The sequence below is a fragment of the Mus pahari genome, chromosome 1 (assembly GCF_900095145.1).
Source record: "Mus pahari chromosome 1, PAHARI_EIJ_v1.1, whole genome shotgun sequence".
Lineage (NCBI taxonomy): Eukaryota > Metazoa > Chordata > Mammalia > Rodentia > Muridae > Mus > Mus pahari.
Window position 1 is genome coordinate 113,092,378 of NC_034590.1, and position 19,654 is coordinate 113,112,031.

At 51.0% G+C, this 19,654-nt stretch overlaps 2 protein-coding genes across 4 annotated transcripts in view; both read right to left on the minus strand.

Annotated features, from left to right (window-relative positions):
• Positions 1 to 508: 508 nt before the first annotated feature.
• On the minus strand, positions 509 to 6,204 carry Mrgpre (MAS related GPR family member E). 2 transcript variants are annotated; one of them, XM_029541604.1, is made up of 2 exons: positions 6,114 to 6,204; positions 509 to 3,689 (listed from the first exon to the last, which is right to left on the minus strand). In XM_029541604.1, the coding sequence occupies exon 2, from the start codon at positions 3,638 to 3,640 to the stop codon at positions 2,708 to 2,710; it is 933 nt and encodes a 310-aa protein (XP_029397464.1). In that variant the 5' UTR covers positions 3,641 to 3,689; positions 6,114 to 6,204; the 3' UTR covers positions 509 to 2,707. The 2 variants fall into 2 exon arrangements, with proteins under 2 accessions (XP_029397464.1, XP_029397486.1); XM_029541626.1 differs by lacking the exon at positions 6,114 to 6,204 and adding an exon at positions 6,027 to 6,078.
• Positions 6,205 to 17,893: 11,689 nt separating this feature from the next.
• Positions 17,894 to 19,654, minus strand: part of Nadsyn1 (NAD synthetase 1) — a 23,215-nt gene continuing 21,454 nt past the window's right edge. For both annotated transcript variants that reach the window (XM_021203005.1, XM_029537385.1), the window contains one exon: positions 17,894 to 18,373. In XM_021203005.1, coding sequence (XP_021058664.1) covers positions 18,266 to 18,373 — 108 coding nt within the window. In that variant the 3' untranslated portion in view covers positions 17,894 to 18,265. The remainder of the gene's footprint in view (positions 18,374 to 19,654) is intronic.

The following is a 19,654-nucleotide window of genomic DNA, read 5'->3' on the forward strand; positions in this document are numbered from 1 at the left end:
TCTCTTGGACAACAGGAAGAAGACTGAGCAGGCAGACCTGAGCCTAGAGAACAAACAACAAGTCCAGGTCATTGGGATAATACACACACACACACACACACACACACACACACACACACACACATACCATAGAGGGGATAGAGGTAGTGGAGTGGACTGTTTCCATGGTGATTTCAGAGAAGAATGCATATCTTGGAGATCTTTGGGAAGAGTTTTCTATGCATGGAGTCCAGTGGAGAAGAATTTTGAAGTGGCCCAAACCCATTTGGGAAGTAGGGTGTATCCTGGGGGTCCATGATCTGACTGTACCTCAGGGTGGCTAAGGGGTCTGAGTAGGTGGTAGCCATGGGCACCCAGGGTAGGCTATGGCACTCCAGACAGTCTTGGCCCAACAAGGCAGATAGATAGTATATATGCACTAGTTTGCTTTCTGTTGCTGTGATAAACGCCATGACAACAAACAACTTGAGGAGGAAAAGCTTTATTTGGCTTACACTTCCAGGTCACCATCCATCACTGACGGCAGTCAGGGCAGAAACTCAAGCAGGAGCAGAGGCAGGAAGCATGGAGGAAAGCCACCTACTGACTTGCCCCAGGGCTGATGCCTAGCTAGCTTTTTATATAGCTCAGGTCCATTTGCCTATGGGTGGTTCTGCTCACAGTGGAGTGAGCTCTCCCACAGGTATTAGCAGTCAAGACGATGCACACAGGCCAACCTGACCCAAACAGTTCCCTAGCTGAGACTCCCTTAGATAACTCTGGACTATGCTGTGTCAACAGCTGAAGCTAACTAGGAGAGGAGCAGAAGGTCTGTGCCATGTTCCGGGTTGTCTCGAGCAGACACGGACTTCTCTGAGCCTCAAAGACTCTGGGCTAATGCCCAGTTGGGGGGAGACACCTGTCAGGCTGGGCTGGGCTTTCCCCAAGAAAGACGTGGGTATCAAGAGGCCAAAACTGTACTTGTAGGCAAGCCACTTCCCTTCATGCTCTCAGTTCCCCAAGCTGAGGCACTGAAGTTGGGAATCCTGTCCTGGAGGTGGACAGATGGCCACACTGGCTCCTAAGCTCCAGTGTGGAGGAGGGAAGGCCCTCGTGGGGGATGCAAAGAGCTCCTTTGGAAGAGGAGGACCATCACCCCAAGCTCCTAGCTTCCTGGGGTCCCTGCATGTAGACTTTCCAGAGAATTTGAGATGAAGGCACCATACCACAGGATGCATCCCAACACAACCTGTATGGGGTGGGGGCAGTGAGTTGCCAATTCCGGGATGCCAGGTGGGGTTCTGCTGTCCATGTCCAGACTCAGGAACAAGTTTAGTTATGACAGAGACCAAATGTCCTTCCATCTGTGGGCCTGGTCCAAGTCAGTATTACACCCACACTGATGTCAAAGGACACCAGCATGTCACGAATGTGGGTCTGGAGTGTTGATGATGTAATAAAATCCTCTTGGGACTTGCTGGACACAACTCCAAACACTGTATGTGTAATCAACTGACTATTCAAAGAGAAAGTAAAGGTAAGGGCTATGATACATGGATCTTTCAGGGCTGGTGGGCTCCCAAGTCCTGGCTCTTGGCCACCTGTGCCTGGATTGGGGAGGGGGAGGGGTCCCATTAATCTCTGTGCTCCTAGCTAGGCAGGAGCTCAGGCACCTGTGGTGGCCTGCAACCAGACTGCTTCCTCAGAGAACCCCTGCTAGGTGTGTAGGTCCTGTCCTGGACAGAGGGTAAGGTAGGAACTGTCCAGGTGCTGAAACCCTGGGCTCTGTCCTGCTAGGTAGAGGTGCTTCGGATATGGACAGCCTATATGGACAGCGTCGGCAGGGGGCTTGCTGCCCATGCAGGGAACCTCACTTTGAAATTCAGACTCAGGAGCCACCAGTTTTTCTGAAGCATTGGGTGAGGTTTATATCCTCCCGTGGTCTCTCTCCTCTACCCCGTTCCCACTGGACTTGGTTTCCTGAGATGATGGGTCCTCCAAAGCTTAAGCTGACCTTGAACTCTATTTTCAGTGTGTGTGTGTATACCACATGCATGCAGTGCCTGCAGAAGCCAAAAGATGGAGACAGATCCCCTGGAACTAGAGTTACAGATAAATCCCAGTCAGGGGCTACAATCCTGCCCCAGTCTCTCAAGCAGCTGGGATGACAGGCCTGTGCCAGCATTGCTTCCTGGCAGTGATGTGGGGGTCAGGAGGATGCCTTCTGCCACTTAGGACTTCCAAGTTCAGCCACTGAGGACTTCCAAGCCACTTATTTCCCCATACCTAACTGAATGTCCAGTTTCAGTGTCATTTATCCCTCACTAAAGGAAGGCGCCCGGGACACTGAGAAAAGTCACCGCACACTCTAGCTAGGAGGATGCTAGTGGTAGAGGGACAGTTGCCTACCACCATGACTCGCCTGTCTCATGCCTGCTCTGTCCCCTCACTGTAGCCATGGAGGAGGGGGGAGGAGAGGGTGGCCATGGAAGCAGCTGTTATGAGGTGGTCCTGGTGCTCTGCCTAACACACACAACCCCAGGCCCTCCACAGAAACATCGCTCTCGGCCTGCCCCTTCCCAGAATCCTCCCAGGGGACACAGCACTGGGTCATCAGCAAAGATGTCCCTCCAGAGTCTTACTGATGGAACTCTGATCCCAGCTTTACCTACACCAGGCAGCTGCCTGGGCCCCCATGGGCTGAAGCTGCAGTTGTGACCCACTGTGCTTAGACAGTCATGTCCACAAGTCCCCCTTGGGAAGCCTCTCTCACAGCTCCCAGCTCAGCCTCATCCCCAAGTGCCCGCTGGAGCACCAGTCGGAGGGGTTCCCGAAACCTCTGGCCAGGTGTGCTGCCCAGGAAAAAGTAGATGGCAGGCTTGGCTGCACTGTGCACACTGGCCATGAAGAAGCTGAAATGATAGAAGTAGAGGGGGGTGTGCCAGGACAGGTTCTTGGACAGCCAGAAGATGCCAAAGGGCAGGCCGCAGAAAAGGAAGAGCAGGACGGCCAGCAGGACCAGGGTGGGGAAGCCCCGAGGCTGGTGCCTCTCTGGACCACGCTCCACCCGCAGCAGCAAGAGCAGGCTGGTCACACACATGGTGCAGCACAGGGCAGCCAGGAGAACTGCCACCACCAGCCACAGCATGTCACACAGGTGGTAGCTGGGTGCCCCGAAGAACTGGGTGCAGGCGCCGCTCAGCAGCAGGTCCAGTAGCAGGCAGAGCACCCAGATGAGCGCACACACACAGGTGGTCAGGTAGCGTGGTCGGCGGCACAGGTACCAGGCAGGGAAGAGAGTGGCCAGGCACTGCTCCGTGCTGATGGCCGTCAGGAGGCTCAGGCCCACAATGTAGCAGAAGAACCGCAGCATGGTCAGGCTGATATGTACAAATTCAGGGAAGGTCAGCTGATCCTGCAGCAGCTCAGGGATGATGGCCACCATGTGGCAGCAGAGGAAGATGAGGTCGGCACAGGCCACATCCAAGAGATAGATGGAGAAGGGGTTCCTGTAGACGTTCTGGTTGAGCAGCCAGAGGGCCACTGCATTGCCCAGCAGCCCGCCCAGGCTGAGAAGCTCCGTGAGGGACAGGATGGTCAGGTTGAATACTATTTCTCCCTGGGTGCTGGGAGAATCTGTGTGCGTGCTCAGGGACCTCATGGCTGATGTCTGCAGAAGTCTGTGTTGCGTTTTCTCTCTTTGGACACCCCTGAAAACATAATGACACCAGTTCAGGGGCCTGAGCCTGCTCTGCCCACTTCTAAGGGAGCCAGGTAGCCAGGGAATAGTAGGTGACAGAAATGGTGACAGCCCCTGGAGGAGGTGCACACCTCTCATTCTGCCTCATCACCTTACCTGACCTGCCTCTCCAAGGTGTGAGATAGAAAGGTCTCTGTCAGTTGTTCAAAAAGCCCTGTTCCAGGGGCTCATACTGTGTGCTCTGTGCTTTCCCTAGAGGGTCTGGATGGTCTGGAACATGGGAGAGAAAGGGGAACCCAGACCTGTGACTCCCTTTGAATAGGGGACATAGGAGCTGGAGGGATAACTCTAGAGGCCCCCTTGTGTTTGCCATCAGCATAAAAAGCTCTCAAATCTTCTAGGCCTTTCTGGAACATTCCATGAGGGTGTGTTGCCAGTGGGCTTTGGACCCTCTAGCTGGCCACCATGCCTCCTAGGCAAGGTAGGTCCAGCCATCTCTCTCTCCTTTGTCATGGGTCCACAGCCAGACAGAACAGCAACCCTTTAAGGACTAGGGAGGCCTCTCATCTGTCCCTTTCCTTCCTTGAGGGGGAAGAGGCAGTTGTTTGAAGGTGGTGCTGAGCAGAGTCCCCACCTCCTGCCTTCTTTGCCCGAGGAAGTGGCTCACTGATGCTAAAGGGCGGGGCTGGAGAGGCAGTACAATCCTGACTTAACATAGCTGGGCAGCGCCATTGAGGCACCTAAACTCCATACATACCTCACTAGAGATCCAGATCTCAGAAGGGCACCCACATCCTACCAGCATGGTTCCCTGTCCCACGCATCAACTGGGGTCCCCTTCTTGTCCCAGCACCTGTGGTCATCTGTCTCATCCTTGCACCTGTGGCCATCTGTCCCCATCACTGTCTTATACTTTTCTTTGTGCTTTGGAGAGATAGGACAGGGCCTTTTTTTTCTCCCTCAGAGACTGGCTGGAGCCTTCTTCCTGCCTTGGTGCGGCTGGTCCTCTGGTCTCTTTTGGGTAGTGGGGATGTCAAGTCCTAGGTGGAGATTAAGGGCTCCACTTCTGGCTTTGTGTTCTATCCTAGCTGGCCAGGCCCTGAGGGGCGGTGGGTGAAAGTATAGAGTGCAGTGGGGTGATTGGAGGCTAGCTGGTGGAGCTGGCTTCTCTGAAGTACTACCATCCCATGTTATCCAACCAGGTGCCCCTTGAGCTCACACTCCACAGGGAAAATGCTGACCATGGCCCCTGGCATTCCAGCTCTTACTGGTGGGGTTAACCAGTGTTCCCACACCTAGGAAGCCTTGGAGAGGTTGCCATGGTCAGGGGGAACACTCAGAGGTGAGACCCCTGACACAAGAACCCTCTCAATCACTCAGTTCCACACACCCATGTGCTGAGCTGCTTCTAGGACCCCAGGGAGGCTCTGGCTCTGAAGGAGCGGGTGGTCTTCTCTGCCTTGGGGTGCTGCAACCTCCCTCCCTCCCTCTCCTTTTCCGGCCTGGCTTCCTCACTTCCCTCTGTACCTGAGAGGCCTGTACATATACCAAGGGTATATGTACAGTGCCAGCTAGAAACGAGGGCTAGGGAGAACACAGTTCTGCACACCCCAGGGAAAGTCTGGAAAGGAGGGAAGAGGAGCGAGCACAAGGAAAGTGAGGTGGGCAGGGAGAGGGAGAGGAGAGGGAGGGGAGGGAGGAGGCAAGCAGAGCATGGGTTTTAGCAGAGCTATAGCCACACTGGGGAAGGATAACAAGGGCAGCAATATAGGGATGACAGGCAGGGGCCAGGCTTAGCCAGGCCTGGCCAGTGTCCCTTTCCCACTAGAGCCCTGTGTGGGGGCTGTGTGAGGGTCACCTGCCCAGATGGAGGTTGGGGTCTCAGGGCTGGGTAGCAGGAAGGGGCTCTGTGGGTGGAAGCAGGGAGAGGGAGGAGGACAATGGAGAAATGTAGCTCTTCCCTTGGATACACTGGGGTGGGGGTGGGCGGGGGCTGGAGTAGGACATAGGCGTGGCTCTGCTTTCTATAGATTAGCATCAGGCACGCCCTGCCCTGGCTCTGCTCCTGTTGGGGACAGTGAGGATTGAGGACCAGTGCTCAGGTAGTTGTCTCCTGGATCTTCTGCACTCTCCATGGAGTAAGTAAGACCCATCCTCCTCTCCCTCAGGGGACACGACAGTCTGGAGGGTGGGGGGAACTGCTGGGACAAGAGCCTCACCACAGGTGGGGGGAAAGTGCTGCTTAACTCAGCTTCCCTTCTGAAGTGGCCCAGAGCTGCCTCCAAGCCAGATGGCACAGCCCAAGTCAGGGGATGGAGGGCAGGCCAGCTGCTCCTCCCCCACTCACCCAGCCGCCGCCGCCCCCGCATCGCCCAGAAGACATCCAGCTCCTGGGCCGCCCCAGAGCTCTGACCAGTATCCCGTGGCTGCTCACCGTTCTGCTTCTCCCTGCTCCACCCCGGGGCCTTGGAGGAACTGGCCAGGAAATTCCTGGCCAGGCGGAGGCTCCAGCTGCTGCCGGAGCTGCCGGGCTGCAGGCGGGCGCTCAGACTCCGCGTCAGCCGGCTGGCTCCTCAGTGTCACATGGTGTCGGAGGGGATAGGGCTGGTCAGGAAATAGCCTCTCTGGGGATTTTGTTTGCAAGCTGGGTTCAGCTTCTGCTCAGGTGCGGATAGCAGGAGACAGCCAACTCCTTCCTGCAGTCTTCCAGCCAAGCCTGGTACCACGATAGCTCAGGGAAGCTCAGGCACACCCAGCAATGACTTCACGGGCTCTCCTGTCTAGGCTCAGACACCCAGGGGCTCTTTGGAGACCACTTTTGCCTACTGATGACACAGAGGGGCCATCGTGTGCCAGGGCTCAGAGACCCTCTGTCTCTAATGAGCAGGGTGAAGCATGTAGAGGCTGCTGGCCCTGGCAATTCCAGGCAGCAAGGCAGTGGAAGGTAGGTTGTGATGGAGGCAGAGGACCATGGCTGGTGTGTGTGCAGTCTCCTGCAGAGAGGGGGACCAGAGACAGCTTCATACGGGGGAACCCTAAGAATTCAGGGCTCTCCGATCATCTTAAAACCATGGGTCACTGGTCACAGCTGGTGTTCAGTGAGAAAGAGCATGTTCGTGTTTTTAGCTCAGGAGCTCCAGAAGTGCAGGCCCTAGTAACTCTCTTTCTCACCTCTCACCGTAGTGTTGGAGAAAAACTTTAGATGTATGGGAGAGTTCCCAAGAGGAACCCCAAATTCATCAAGTGTAAACGGTTCCCATGGCAATGATGCCTGTGTTCCTATCACTTGTGGAGCCAAGCTAGGAACAAGTTTCTGACAGTGACAGTGTCCCTTAAAAGAAATCTGGGCTGCAAACCCAAAGCTCTGGCATCTCCCCTCATGACCATAGGGTGACAGTCACATTCAGGAAATCATGGTGTCTGTTGGCTGTTGGCTGCAGAGTCCGGAGGGCACCACCTGTTGGGATGTCTCCAGGCTCCGTTCTCAGCCTTATCTGGAGCTGGGATTCTGTACAATCTCTGCAAGCTGCTGCTGGCTTGGCTGGCCACTCCCTGAGGGGCTGTGTCAGCAGGGGGCGCTAGAGAGGTGCAGGGCAGAAGAGAAGGGTCCTATCCAGTCTTGTGTGTGCATATCTGTTTTGTTCATTTGAAAGTCTCTTTTAGCCAAACTTGGCCTTGAACACTTTATGTGGCCAAGGAATCTCTGATTCTCCTGACTCCATCTCCCAAGTGCTGAAATTACAAACCAGGGTTAAAGGTACACGCCCCCACACCTTGCTCATGTGGTTCTGGGGATGGAACCAGGGCTTTGGTCATGCTAGGCAAACACTCCGCCACTTGAGCTCCATCGTAGTCCCACCTCACATTTTGAACCCTCTCTTTCTTTTGCTTTGGCTTTCGATACCATCCAAACTGCTCAGCAATTCTCCCAGCCTGGCGGTGGCAGTTGGTTTCAGTTTGTGGTCTTTGTAAAACTTGAAAAACCACTCCTTGTCTGACATTTGAGAGATACCAGCTACCAGCTGGCTGGCTGCCCTCCTCAAAAGCCTGAGGTGTGACTGTGTGGCCTCAAGGCTTTGAATGAATGCTAACAGTGGCAGCTCCTTTGAGTCCCAGGTTGGAGGTGGGATGGGGTGGGTGGGTAGAAGATTCTAGAAGCTACTGCCTCCTGCAGTGAGAAGAAGGTAACTTCCTGCAGGCCCTATTTCTGCACAGTCTTAGGGTTCCCTTTCCAGTTTGTGTTTTTCAGAGACACGCAACTCCTGCCTCTTGACTGTCCCTGCTAGTGTTGGAATTGTCCCAGGAGTCCCCCCCCCACACACACACACATGCCATTTGGTCTGGCAGTGCTGTTGGCTTTGACCAGGGTGACAGGGTTCTTGGCAACTGTAACAGAAATGCTGCCATCCATGGTATGTGTGGCCTCAGGGCGAGTCAGAAGAGCAGTCATGGTGAACTGTGGGTGAAGGGAAAGGCATTGAGTGTGGGAGTGTCCAAAACAGCTGTGAGTCCTGCAGAGAGTACAGGGTGACATCTTCTGGGAGCCTGGAACTCACAGTGGCTTACACTCGCTCCCAGTTGTAAGGAAGGAGTACCAGCAGGAATCACTGTCCCATCGCAGAAACCAGAAACTCAATAGTGATGTTGAGGACTTTGGCACCAGGCTGTCAGGGCAGGGCTCCCCAAGAGAATGCACCTTGGTGGGGCGTGTCCCCTCAAGGTGGCTCCAAAAGAAGTCTCCAGTTAGCGCCTGGGAGGAGGCATTACAGGGGCTCACCAAGGGAACCCTAGTAAGGAAACTCAGGAAATTGCAAGGACAGAAAGGTAGCTCAAGAACCCCAGAAAATGGAACAGAAATTAAAATAATAATAATAATAATAAAATAAAATAGTATAATTAGAAGATTGATGGACTTGAAGAACTTTGTGTAGATTAACTTAGAAAACAAAAATACATATTACTAAGATGGGATGCCTCTCCTGTGTCTCTTTGAAATAGACTTGTTATCCAGCCCTGGCACTTGCTGTGTCCTTAAAGTGGGCATTGAACGTATAGTGATGCCCCTGCCTCTGCCACCCAGGCCTGGTATTCCCGAAATGCTTCACCAAGAGACATTCCCTTGCAGTGCTGGGCTGGACCTGGGCCATGTACTTGCTAGGCAAGTGCGATACCACTCAACCATGTGTCCTTCTACTGCGTGTAATGGCCAAGAGGCAGCGTCCATGGAGGCCAGGAACCCAGAGGCAGTGGCAAACACCCAACACAAGCTGTGTGCAGACACGTGACAGGGTTGAGGACATGGTCTGACTACTTCACAGCTGCAAATGGGATTTCCTTTCTCTTCTTTTCTTTTCTCTTCTCTTCTTTTCTTTTTTCTTTTTTTTTACTTTTAATGTTTTTATTTATCAAGAAAGGGTTTCTCTGTGTAGCCCTTCATCCTGGAACTCACTCTGCAGACCATGCTGGCCTTGAACTCAGAGATCCACCTGCCTCTGCCTCCTGAATGCTGAGATTAAAGGTGTGTACCACCACCAGCCAGCTAGAAATTGGGATTCTAACTGAACACAAATAATTCTCCATCCACAATGGTGAAGCTATTAAGTTCAGCAGTTAAGAAATGAGTTGTCTGGAGTAGGGGATGTCTCTGTCTGTAAATGCTGTGCAGGCCCGAGCCCCATTTGTTGACTGTAACCCCAGCACTGGGGAAGGAGGAGTGCTCAGAGGTAGAGGCGGGTTCTAGGGCTTGATAGCTGGCCAGCCCAGCCAATCATTGAGCTCAAAGTTCAGTGAGAGACTATCTCAAAAAATAAGATGGAGAGCAATTGTGGGAGACAGTTACTCTTGGCTTTCACTCTCCATACGCTTGCACCACACACCCTGTACATATGTGCACATAGGAACTTGAGCATATGTACACAGAAGGAGAAAAAGGAGGGTGATTTTAATTTTGCAACTTTCTTTCTTTCTTTCTTTCTTTCTTTCTTTCTTTCTTTCTTTCTTTCTTTCTTTCTTTTTTTCTTTCTTCCTTTCTTCCTTTCTTCCTTTCTTCCTTCCTTCCTTCCTTCCTTCCTTCCTTCCTTCCTTCCTTCCTTTCATTCTTTCATGAGTACACTGTAGCTGTCCTGAGACCCACCAGAAGAGGGCATCAGATCTCATTACAGATGGTTGTGAGCCACCATGTGGTTGCTGGGAATTGAACTCAGGTCCTCTGGAAGAGGAGTCAGTGCCCTTAACTACTGAACCATCTCTCCAGCCCCAATTTTGCAACTCTTTAGAAAATAGTTTCCATCCATTTTTAAAGGCAGTGTTCTGATATCTAAGCTGGTCGTATACATTATGAACACAGAAAACTTCAGACCCACATCCTCTAATGACCTCCAATTACTGCTGCCTACTGGCCTCTCTGAGGCTGGCTCTGCAGGTACTGAGAGGTTGGACACTGAGACCAGGGTCAGATTGGCAGGGAGTGAGGCTGTAAAAGATACAACCTGAAAACAAGAGCTGGGGGTTGGCTGGACTTTTCCAACCTGCGAGCTAAGGAGGCGGCTGAGGAACATTCGAGGTCTCCGCAGGTCTCAGGAGCAGCACAGTTATTCACACAGGCACAGAACTGGGTGGAGTAGGCAGTGAAGAGTGTCATCCAGCCAACACAGGCTGGGCTTTCCAGTGCTGCCTGCAGGCCTTGGGCTGGACCAGGCTTACAAAGTTTCCCGGGAATGCTGGCTGTTCCAGCTGTGATGTTACGGTGACGTCTTGTTCCTGAGAAGTCTGTGTTGCTGGAACAGCCTCCACGATCCCAGGACATAAGTGGGCAGGCCAGGGTGGATACATCTCCTGGGATCTGAATCTTCACAGGTCTGGCTTTGCCTGAAGAAAACTGAGAAGGGGCCATTGGCCTCAGGGAAACTTAGGGAAAGGGCTACTAACCAAGGCTGGCTGGTGGGGAGAAGGGGATCCTTTGGTGGAGGGTCTAATGACTCTGGAGCCAGAAGATGAGGTCCAGCTGGGTTAGTGGGAGAGGAGATGGGGCTGGTGTGGGGCAGATTAGGGCATTTAGGCCAGGCCTGGGAGCTCAACTACTTATTCCTCCTAAGACTCTAGCTTGGAGCATCACCTTCTCTGGTTCCAGAATTCTCTGGAAGTAAAAACCAGTAATTGTTAGCTTCCGCCTAGGACTCAGTGTTCTGAGCCCCGGATTAGAGGTTATTTTAAGATTTGAGCTTAGTCTGAACAACAGGGATTTGTAGTGTGGAATGGAGAGGTCCAGGCAAGGGAAAGGGGTCTGGCATGGGGAACACTATAGACACACAACGCAGAGACGGCTCTGCAAGCCTGGCCTGGCGCATTCAGGTCTGTCTCAGATGGGACCAGAGATTGGGGTGGGGGGGTCCTTGCAGTCTTTTCAGAATCCTTAGAAAACAGGATGAGATTGCTGAAGGAAGATTTAGGGAGAGCTAAGTCCTCCACACTCAGGAGGAATGTGGCATGGGTAGAGAGGGCAGGAATGGAAGGCTGGAAGGCTGTGTGTAGCAGAGGGGTGCTTTGTCTGTGTGTGTGGGGGGGGGGAGTGCCTTTGACCGCAAGTCCAGGATATAGAAGAGGCTTTATGTGAGTAAGCGAGTGAGTGTGAGTGAGCAAGCATGCATAAGGGAGTGGTGTTCTGAGGCCCTCCTACCTGTGCGGCTAAGCACTCTAGTGTAAGAGGTGGTAGTCGTAGCTAGGGGTGGGGTTGTGGGCATCTGAGTAAGCCCCGCTTCAGGAAGGCAGAGGTTGCGGTACAGGCTGGGGAAGGAATGTACCCTGTGGTTCTTCTCTGGGCTTCGTCAGATCTGCTGAAGGCTCGGAGCCTTGCTGCTCTCATCTATAACATGGACACTCTGACATCTACTGCTCCTCAGATGATCTGCGAGGACAACCAAAACCCTGGAGTTCAAGTCTCACAAGGAGTGGATGAAGAGGCATGTGCACATCCTCCAGATGTTTAGGACCATCTGGAGTTCTTGTCATACAGCTCCACTTCCTAGAACTTTTAAGGAAGATTTTATTAAATATGTTTTCCAGTTGATGTTGGGTGCACCTGCAGATGGTCTGCTCTGTTCCGTTCGGTAGTGTGGTTGCAGCTACACTGGTCTGTGTGTAGATCGGGCCTGGGTACTGTAGTTGAAGTGATACTTTCTGGTACCTTTGGAAACTCAGTGATGTCAGATGATGTTTTGCTGAAGCAGACAGGTGAGAGGATGCGTGATGTTTAGAAAGAGCAGACATATGACCCTCACAGACAGTGGAGGAGGCTATGGCATTGGTTCACCTTGTATCCAGTTGCCAATCTTCACTTGTGACTTCATAGTTACCTGCCAAAGAACTTCTCATGATATGCCTTTGCTGGTTCGTGAGTGGTAGTTGGCGGGTGGACTAGACTGCAGACGCTGATTTGTGTTGGTGTTTGCTAATGAGCTGGACTGCTGACAACAAAGACTGGAATAGCCCCCAGAGAACTATTTCTAAGCATGTCCACAGCCCTGTTTCCTATTAACCTCTCTTTTCTACTCCCTCTAGTGGGTGGTGGGCCAGAAGGGAGGTTGGAAGAACCCTTTGATAAGAACCCTTATTAAAGTAGGTTTTGAAATTTGAAAAATCTAAGCCAATGTGTAGTGGCAGCTTTCTCTTTAGAAGCCTCCTTTCCCGGGGACTCTGCAGGTCTGAGGCAAAGGTTTGCAGCCTCTCAGCCCATCTGGACACCTGGACACCTGGACACCTGGACACAGAAGGTACCAGCTTCTTGGAAGATCTGGAGTCATCTTTAGAGAAAAGGGATTGGGGTCTTGAACTAGGCATGTCTTTGGGGGACTCCCAAACTCTGTCTTCCTCACAGACCTTCACAGTGAACTTTGCCTTTTGCCTTGTGTATGTACTTTCCTGTTGCTGTGATAAAACACCACAGCCAAGAGCAAATAAAGGAAGAGAAGGCTTTATCTGGTTGGAGAGATGGCTCAGGGGGTAAGAGCACTAGCTGTTAGTTTCAGAGGATCTGACTTCCTCTTCTGGCCTGTGAGGGCACCATGAATATGTGGTACACACACACACACACACACACACACACACACACACACACACACACACACCCCTCCAGTACCTACTTCCAGCAAGGCTCTACCTCCTAAAGGTCCCACAACTTCCCCCAAACAGCAGTGCCAACAGGGGACCAAGTGTTCGAATTCAGGAATCTACAGAGGAGGACATTTCTCATTCCAACTACTACTACCATAAATATTTGTGTCAGGTCAGGGACAGTGTTTTACCAAGGTGACCTTGTTCTGTGGGGTGGCAGGTGGCACTGAGATGTCATCAATTTCCATGATCTGAGGGTTGTGAGGTGTGCTTCTCGGGTGGATACTGAGAATTGAACTCAGCTCCTCTGTAAGAGCGTGTTCTCCATCACAGATCCATCTCCAGCTCATGAGTGTGAAGTTATACACAGATGACAAGCGTCTCTTTCATCACTTCCTGACTTTCTCGACTCCACTGCTGATTCCATGAACAGAGATGGATTTGGGCTCCCCGGATACTGTGTGAATACTCCATGTTGGTCCAGCCCAAGGTGCACTGTGGGAAGGCAGAGGCACCAGCCAGTCATTAAGTAGCCTGGCATTGTGAAGAGGTCAGAGCACCTATGGGCCCCAAAGCAACGGCTGACTGGGCCAATTAGTAAAGATTTCTTATTATCTATTCATGGATGGTTCACAGATTCATAGAAGGTTCTGGGTAGACTCAGGTTCAATTTCCCAACAGTGTGACTGACTGAGCAATTCTCCCTTGAGTGGCCAACTTGGTTTGATCCTTTTGGTCCCTCAGTTCTGCATCCTAGGATGGTCTTTTAGGCAACCATTCTTCCTCAAATCCTTGTTTTGGCTTGCTTTCAGCAGGTGCCTGGCCTGAGATGGTATTCCCTCCATGGTGGTTTCTGGGGTTGGTGTAGACCCACAAGAGGCTCAGTGTGGCAGCTTTCCTGGTCTTGAGGACCCCTGTTCCCTGTGGATTCAGGGATGTAGCATTTGTGGGATTGTGGGTGTGGATATGTTGTGACAGATACCAGGACAGCTAGGGCTATACAGAGAAACCCTGTCTCAAAAAACAAAACAAACAAACAAAAAAACAAAACACACACAAAAAAAGCAAGTTCCTGATACTAACAAGTGTCTTGTGAAATACTTGGCTGTGTTCCTTGTAATGTGGGGGAAATCCCAAGTGACCCATGACCTCAGGGATGGCTGCTTCCAGAGTTCAGAAGGTAGCACAAAACTTCAGCGTGAAGCTGGAACTGTGGCTGGCTTCCCAGAATGAAAAGGTCCCATGTGTTGGTGCAGGGTGTGGCAATGAGATGTGTCTTACTTCCCTTAGGGCACTGTCACACAGGAGGGGGGGTTGTTGTTGTTGTTTATGTGTATAGGTTTCTCACTTGCATGTATGTCTATGCACCCTGTGTCTGCTTGCATACAATGCCCTTGGAGGCTAGAACAGGACATCGGATCCCCTAGGACTAAAGCTACAGATGGTTTCCACCCACCATGTATGTGCTGCGAATTGTACCCTGACCTTTGAAAGAGCAGCCAGCTCTTTTACAAGTGGCTAAATACAATTTTGACCATTGAACCATCTCTCCAGCCCCTGATTTTTATTTTTTTTACATTTATTTATTTTTGTGTATGAGTAGGTTTGTGCCTTGGTATACTTTCTTGGTTGGAGATCAGGGGACTATTCTTGGAAGTCGGTTCTTTTTTTCTACTATATGGGACCCAAGTGTTGAACTCAGGTGACCATGCTTGGTAGCAAGGACTTTTATTGGATTTTTTTCATATGTAAATATATTTTTAAAATTATATGTAAGCTGGACAGTGCCTTTAACCCACCATTTGAGAAGCTGCAACAGGTGGATCTTTGTGAGTTTGAGGCCAGCCTGGTCTACATACTGAGTTAGTTGCAGAGCACAAAATTAAGACCCTGTCTTAAAAACTTATTGTGTGTGTGTGTGTGTGTGTGTGTGTGTGTGTGTGTGTGTGTGTGTGTGTGTGTGTGAGTACAGGTGCCCTTGAAGGCTGGAAGAGGATGTAGGAGCTCCTGAGGCTGGAATTACAGGTGACTGTGAGTCATCTTGCAAGGGTGCAGGGAACTGAATTGGAGACTTCTGCAAGAACAGTATGTCCTCTTAAGTACCATGAACTGCTGAGCCTTCTTTCCAGCCTGCAGGGGTTAGATTTGAACTCTCACATCCCAGGACACCTCTATAACTGAGCCTTGGGGCATCTCCACACCCAGTAGTGCTGGTCTTTCCCTGCATCCCTTGCTAGAGAAAACACATTGAACATTGTTCAACGCGTAGATCCACACTGGCTCTATGCCAGGTCTGCAGCTTTTAAATTTGTCTTTAAGCTGATGCTCTTCCTGCAGAGGACCCCACTGCAGTCTGCTTCCCTGGGTATCACAAAAGGCACATCTGGGTTTACATACACGTGGCCCCATGCCTTGCCTCCCCTGGCCCATGCCCATCACTGCCTAGACTTCCCAATGCTGCTGGGACTAACTCCTGACTCTAACTCTGTATCCCTGATCTTCTATCTCTCCCACTACTGTCCCTTCAGAAGCACATAAGACTTAAGATGAGATAAAAGATTCAGGCCAATGGCCTGATGTGACTGATGAGACTATGAACCTACCAAGAAATCAGAAAAGCGCAGCCTACTACACAAGTCTCTATAGAAGTCCATTATAAATGAGAATCACCAGGAAACAGAAGGAGGAAAATATCAGAAATGAACCATGCGCCACAGAAGAGGTTGCAGAACCCCAAAAAGAATGGACACAGATAAATTGACCCAACCTACATGTGAACCCACATACAGTTTCCCAAGACCTGCCACAAGAGAGCGCCGCCCCTACACAGCCAGGCAAGACTCAGTTCAGGGACTAGTGAGTGGTTGCAGGCCAGTGACAATGGCACCTGGGTCTGGGCACTATGCCAAGGTGAAGCAGAGCACAGAATACAGAATATGGAAATAAAGGTATCTGACTAAGACTCCCTTCACCTCTGTGATGGGGGTGGACATAGATGGGTTTGCAGTCTTACCCTCAGCTTCCTGTCTCACTCCATAAACCTCCTCTAAGAACTTCTAAGTCTCACCTGCCCTCTTCTGCTTCTGCCAGAGAGATAGTGTCTGTCTAGGCCAAGCATTTAAGCCTCTATCCTAGCAGGAAATCTATGCCAGGTTCCTGCCTGCCTCTGCCATACTGGTTAGTGAGGTCTGCCTGAGAAATAAAGGCAAGGTCCTAAGACCAGAAAAGGGCTCAGTTCCTCCATAGCTTTCTCCTCTTCTGTCCTCCATGTTCCCACAGCTGAGGACCTGTTCTCTCTGAAGCAAGCTTCCACCAACTTCAACCTATTTGCAAGGAGAGACGGTGACAGACTCCCCAGGGTCCTGCCACCTGAGTGATGGGAGCACACCTTCCTCTGTTGGACTTGGGACACTGGCTATTGGTGATTAAAAAGTCACAGTAGGAAGGTGGGAAGGTGAATCAGCAATTCAGTGTTCACTGTTCTTACAGAGGACCTGAGTTCAATTCCTAGTACCCACATCAGGCTGCTTACAGTTGCATGCTTGCTTCCCTGGTTCCAACATCCTCTTCTGATCTTGGCAGCCACCTGTGCACAGAGTGCAGTGCATACATGTCACACACACACACACACACACACACACACACACACACGAAAATCTTAATTTAAAAAAACAACACACTAAGGATCTCTGGGGTGTTTCCATTGCAGGCAATGGCCTCTGTATCCGACCCTCCTGGTTCTGTGCTGCTTTCTTCTCAAACTGTGGAACCGGGAGAGAGAAGCCCATTAGAACCCCAACTCCACCAGCCTTCAAAAATCCAACTGTTACAGCAATAGCCCTTCCTGACCTGTCACCCAACAGCCAGTGCATGCCCATCAGGGACCGACAGGCAGAGAACTTCTGACTCACCAGGGACTTCAGCTTGGCTTGGTTCCCCAGCATCCCCGGCTTCTTGTTACCTTATCAATAGAGACAGCACTGTTTTTTTCAAATTTGACTTTTTTTTTTTTAAAGATTTATTTATTATTATTATATGTAAGTACACTATAGCTGTCTTCAGACACTCCAGAAGGGGGAGTCAAATCTCATTAGGGATGGTTATGAGCCAACATGTGGTTACTGGGATTTGAATTCAGGACCTTTGGAAGAGCAGTTAGTGCTCTTAACCGCTGAGCCATCTCACCAGCCCTTTCAGTTTTGACTTATTTGAAGTTCTTGGGAACTTCTTTGTGGTTACTCAGTAACCTACACACACACACACACACACACACACACACACACACTATATGATGTGTTATGTATATTCTGATAGTTAATATTAGTAGTTAAGATTGGAGTGAAAGAAACGTTTTGCCTTGGCCAGGTTATCAAGGAAAGCAGGGGTTGTCTGGCACATTATTGCCACTGAAACAGCTACCTATACCTTGTGAATACATTGTTATTCAATGAACTCTGACACTGTGGAAAAGACACAATGTGTTCATCTTTATAGCAGGAAGGAGCTAAGCCTGTAAGCCAGGCAGAAGATGTGGCTGCATGTGGACAGAGGGACAGATGCAGGGGAGAGGAGAGCCCTGGAAGGCCCTCTGGGCAGAGAAAGGGACCAGATGCCATCCCACATGAGCACTGCATTCAGACCAGAAGGTTCCCACAGGATAAGGTAAGGGTAAGGATGGCTGGCTCCCTGACGCGACATGAGCAAACTCGGCAGAACCATCCAGGTTCCTGCTGGAACCCAGGGCCGGGAGGCAGGGGTGGGTGGACGGGAGTGGCTTCCTCGGTGTTTCAGGCTTAAGATGACCCTCCTTGGTCAGAAAGCATGTCACAGTTCTGTTACTCAGGCCCATCCCCACATGGGCCATCCTAACCCATGATGGCCATACTCACACCGGAAAGCACTGTGACTGAGCAGTGTGACAGCACACTTGATGCTCTGTAGTTAAGAATGCTTTTACTTTCAGAGGACTGGAGTTCGGTTCCCAGTATCCATACCAGGTGCCTCACAACTGCCTGCTCCTGCAGTGCCAGCGATCCGATGTCCTCGTTTGGCCTCTTGTGGGCATCCACACACACACATATACATGTACGTACACATAAATAAGCAAATTTTATGAGTTTTATTTTTATGTGCATGGCTTTTTTGTCTACATGCATGCCTGTGAAACCACACTGGCTGCTCTCACAGAGGACCCGGGCCCAATTCCCAATACCCACATGGTGGTTTACAACCATCTTTATTTAGCTCTAGTCCCAGAGGACCTAATGCCCTCTTCTAGCTTCTGTGGGTACCAGACATGCATGTAGTACACAGACATATATGTAGGCAAGAGACTATACATATAAAATAATAAAATACATCTTTAAAAGAACATTTTTGTTTATATTTTTATGTCATTAGAATAAATCTCTCCTTGAAAGGTAACTAAGATCTGGCTCCAGGTGGGCTGTGCCAGCCCACTGCTGATCTGAATTCACATTAGGGGTCCTTGGGGAGGAGCTGTTTCCATATAGGTGATGGCTCTTTGAGGTGCTCCAGGATCTGTTCTTCCTGGGTCTGCAATGCTTTCCTCTCAAGCTGTAGAACCTGGAGAGAGAAACCCCATCAGAACCGTCTCTGTCACCCTTCAAAGAACCAGCTGCTGGAACTACCCACCAGGCCCTTGAAGGTTATGAAACGCCCAGGCATAGTGTACAGATGGTGCTGGGGAATAGATTGGTTCAGGGTAGTGCCTGGTGGTCACTGTGGATGGTGAGGTTCCAGGTGCTTCTATTTCTGCCCACTGTGAGGCCACACAGCATCAAAATCCCTCGCTGATCTGTAGAAACTGCCGCCAAGTGGGTCTTTGTGGGAGGTAGAGTGGCCAAGTCCTTATTGTTACTAAAGAAGCCAGAGCTTGGTGCTAGAGAGATAACTTAGTAGATGAGAGCACTTGCTGCTCTTCCAGGGGACCTGAGTTCAATTCCCAGTGCTGATATCACGCTTTCTGTAAGCCCAGCTCCAGGAGATCCAGTGTCTCCAGCCTCCACGGGCACTTTACTCACAGGCACATATCCATACACATAGATACACACAATAGTTACAAAGAACAGCAGTAAATTAAACAGAGCTGATGTAGCTCCCACCCTCTGCCCTTGGTGGCTAAACTGTGTGACTCAGTGACAGCAATATGCACGGACAGGCTACATAGGCTATATCAGCTACACAGGGTACAGGCTTGGCCATCCAGTGGGGACATAGGACCTAACATCCTGGCCCATGTCTCTCGGCTTCCCAGTGGCCATTCTTCCTCCCACTGACTTCTACTGAGCCTTCTGAGTTACTAGGGGTGATGTGGGGGGTGGTTCCCAAAGTCAGCTGGATACAAAGTCATTTCTTTACAGGGAGAAGCCAGAGGGTTTCCAGTACCATGCCAGCCTTCTTTGGCATGATCAAAGGGACCAGATGAGTCTCTTCGGGGCAACATCCCTACCTTTTTCCTGAATGTCAGAAGCACTGATCCCAGCCCAGTCATGATGACTACTATCATGATAACTAGACCATGATGACTTCCACCCAACAACAAGGAGGTGGGAAGCCCACCTTGCACCCTCAAAGTGCATCCAGCTGCACAGGGATCCTTGCCACAGCCAAAGTCCCTGCCAGTTCCTTGTGGTCCCTGGGGTTCTGCAGCTCAGCACAGCACTGTCCGAGGTTTGCCCTCTCTCCCTGGGCTGGGCAGCTGTCTCTCTTCAGCTGAGCAGAGCCTGGCTGGGAAGGAGCTGTGTTCAACTTGAATCTGTGGGTGTTTCCACTGTGGTCTTAAGAAAAGGAGGGAGGGGCCAGGCATGGTGGCGCACGCCTTTAATGCCAGCACTCGGAAGGCAG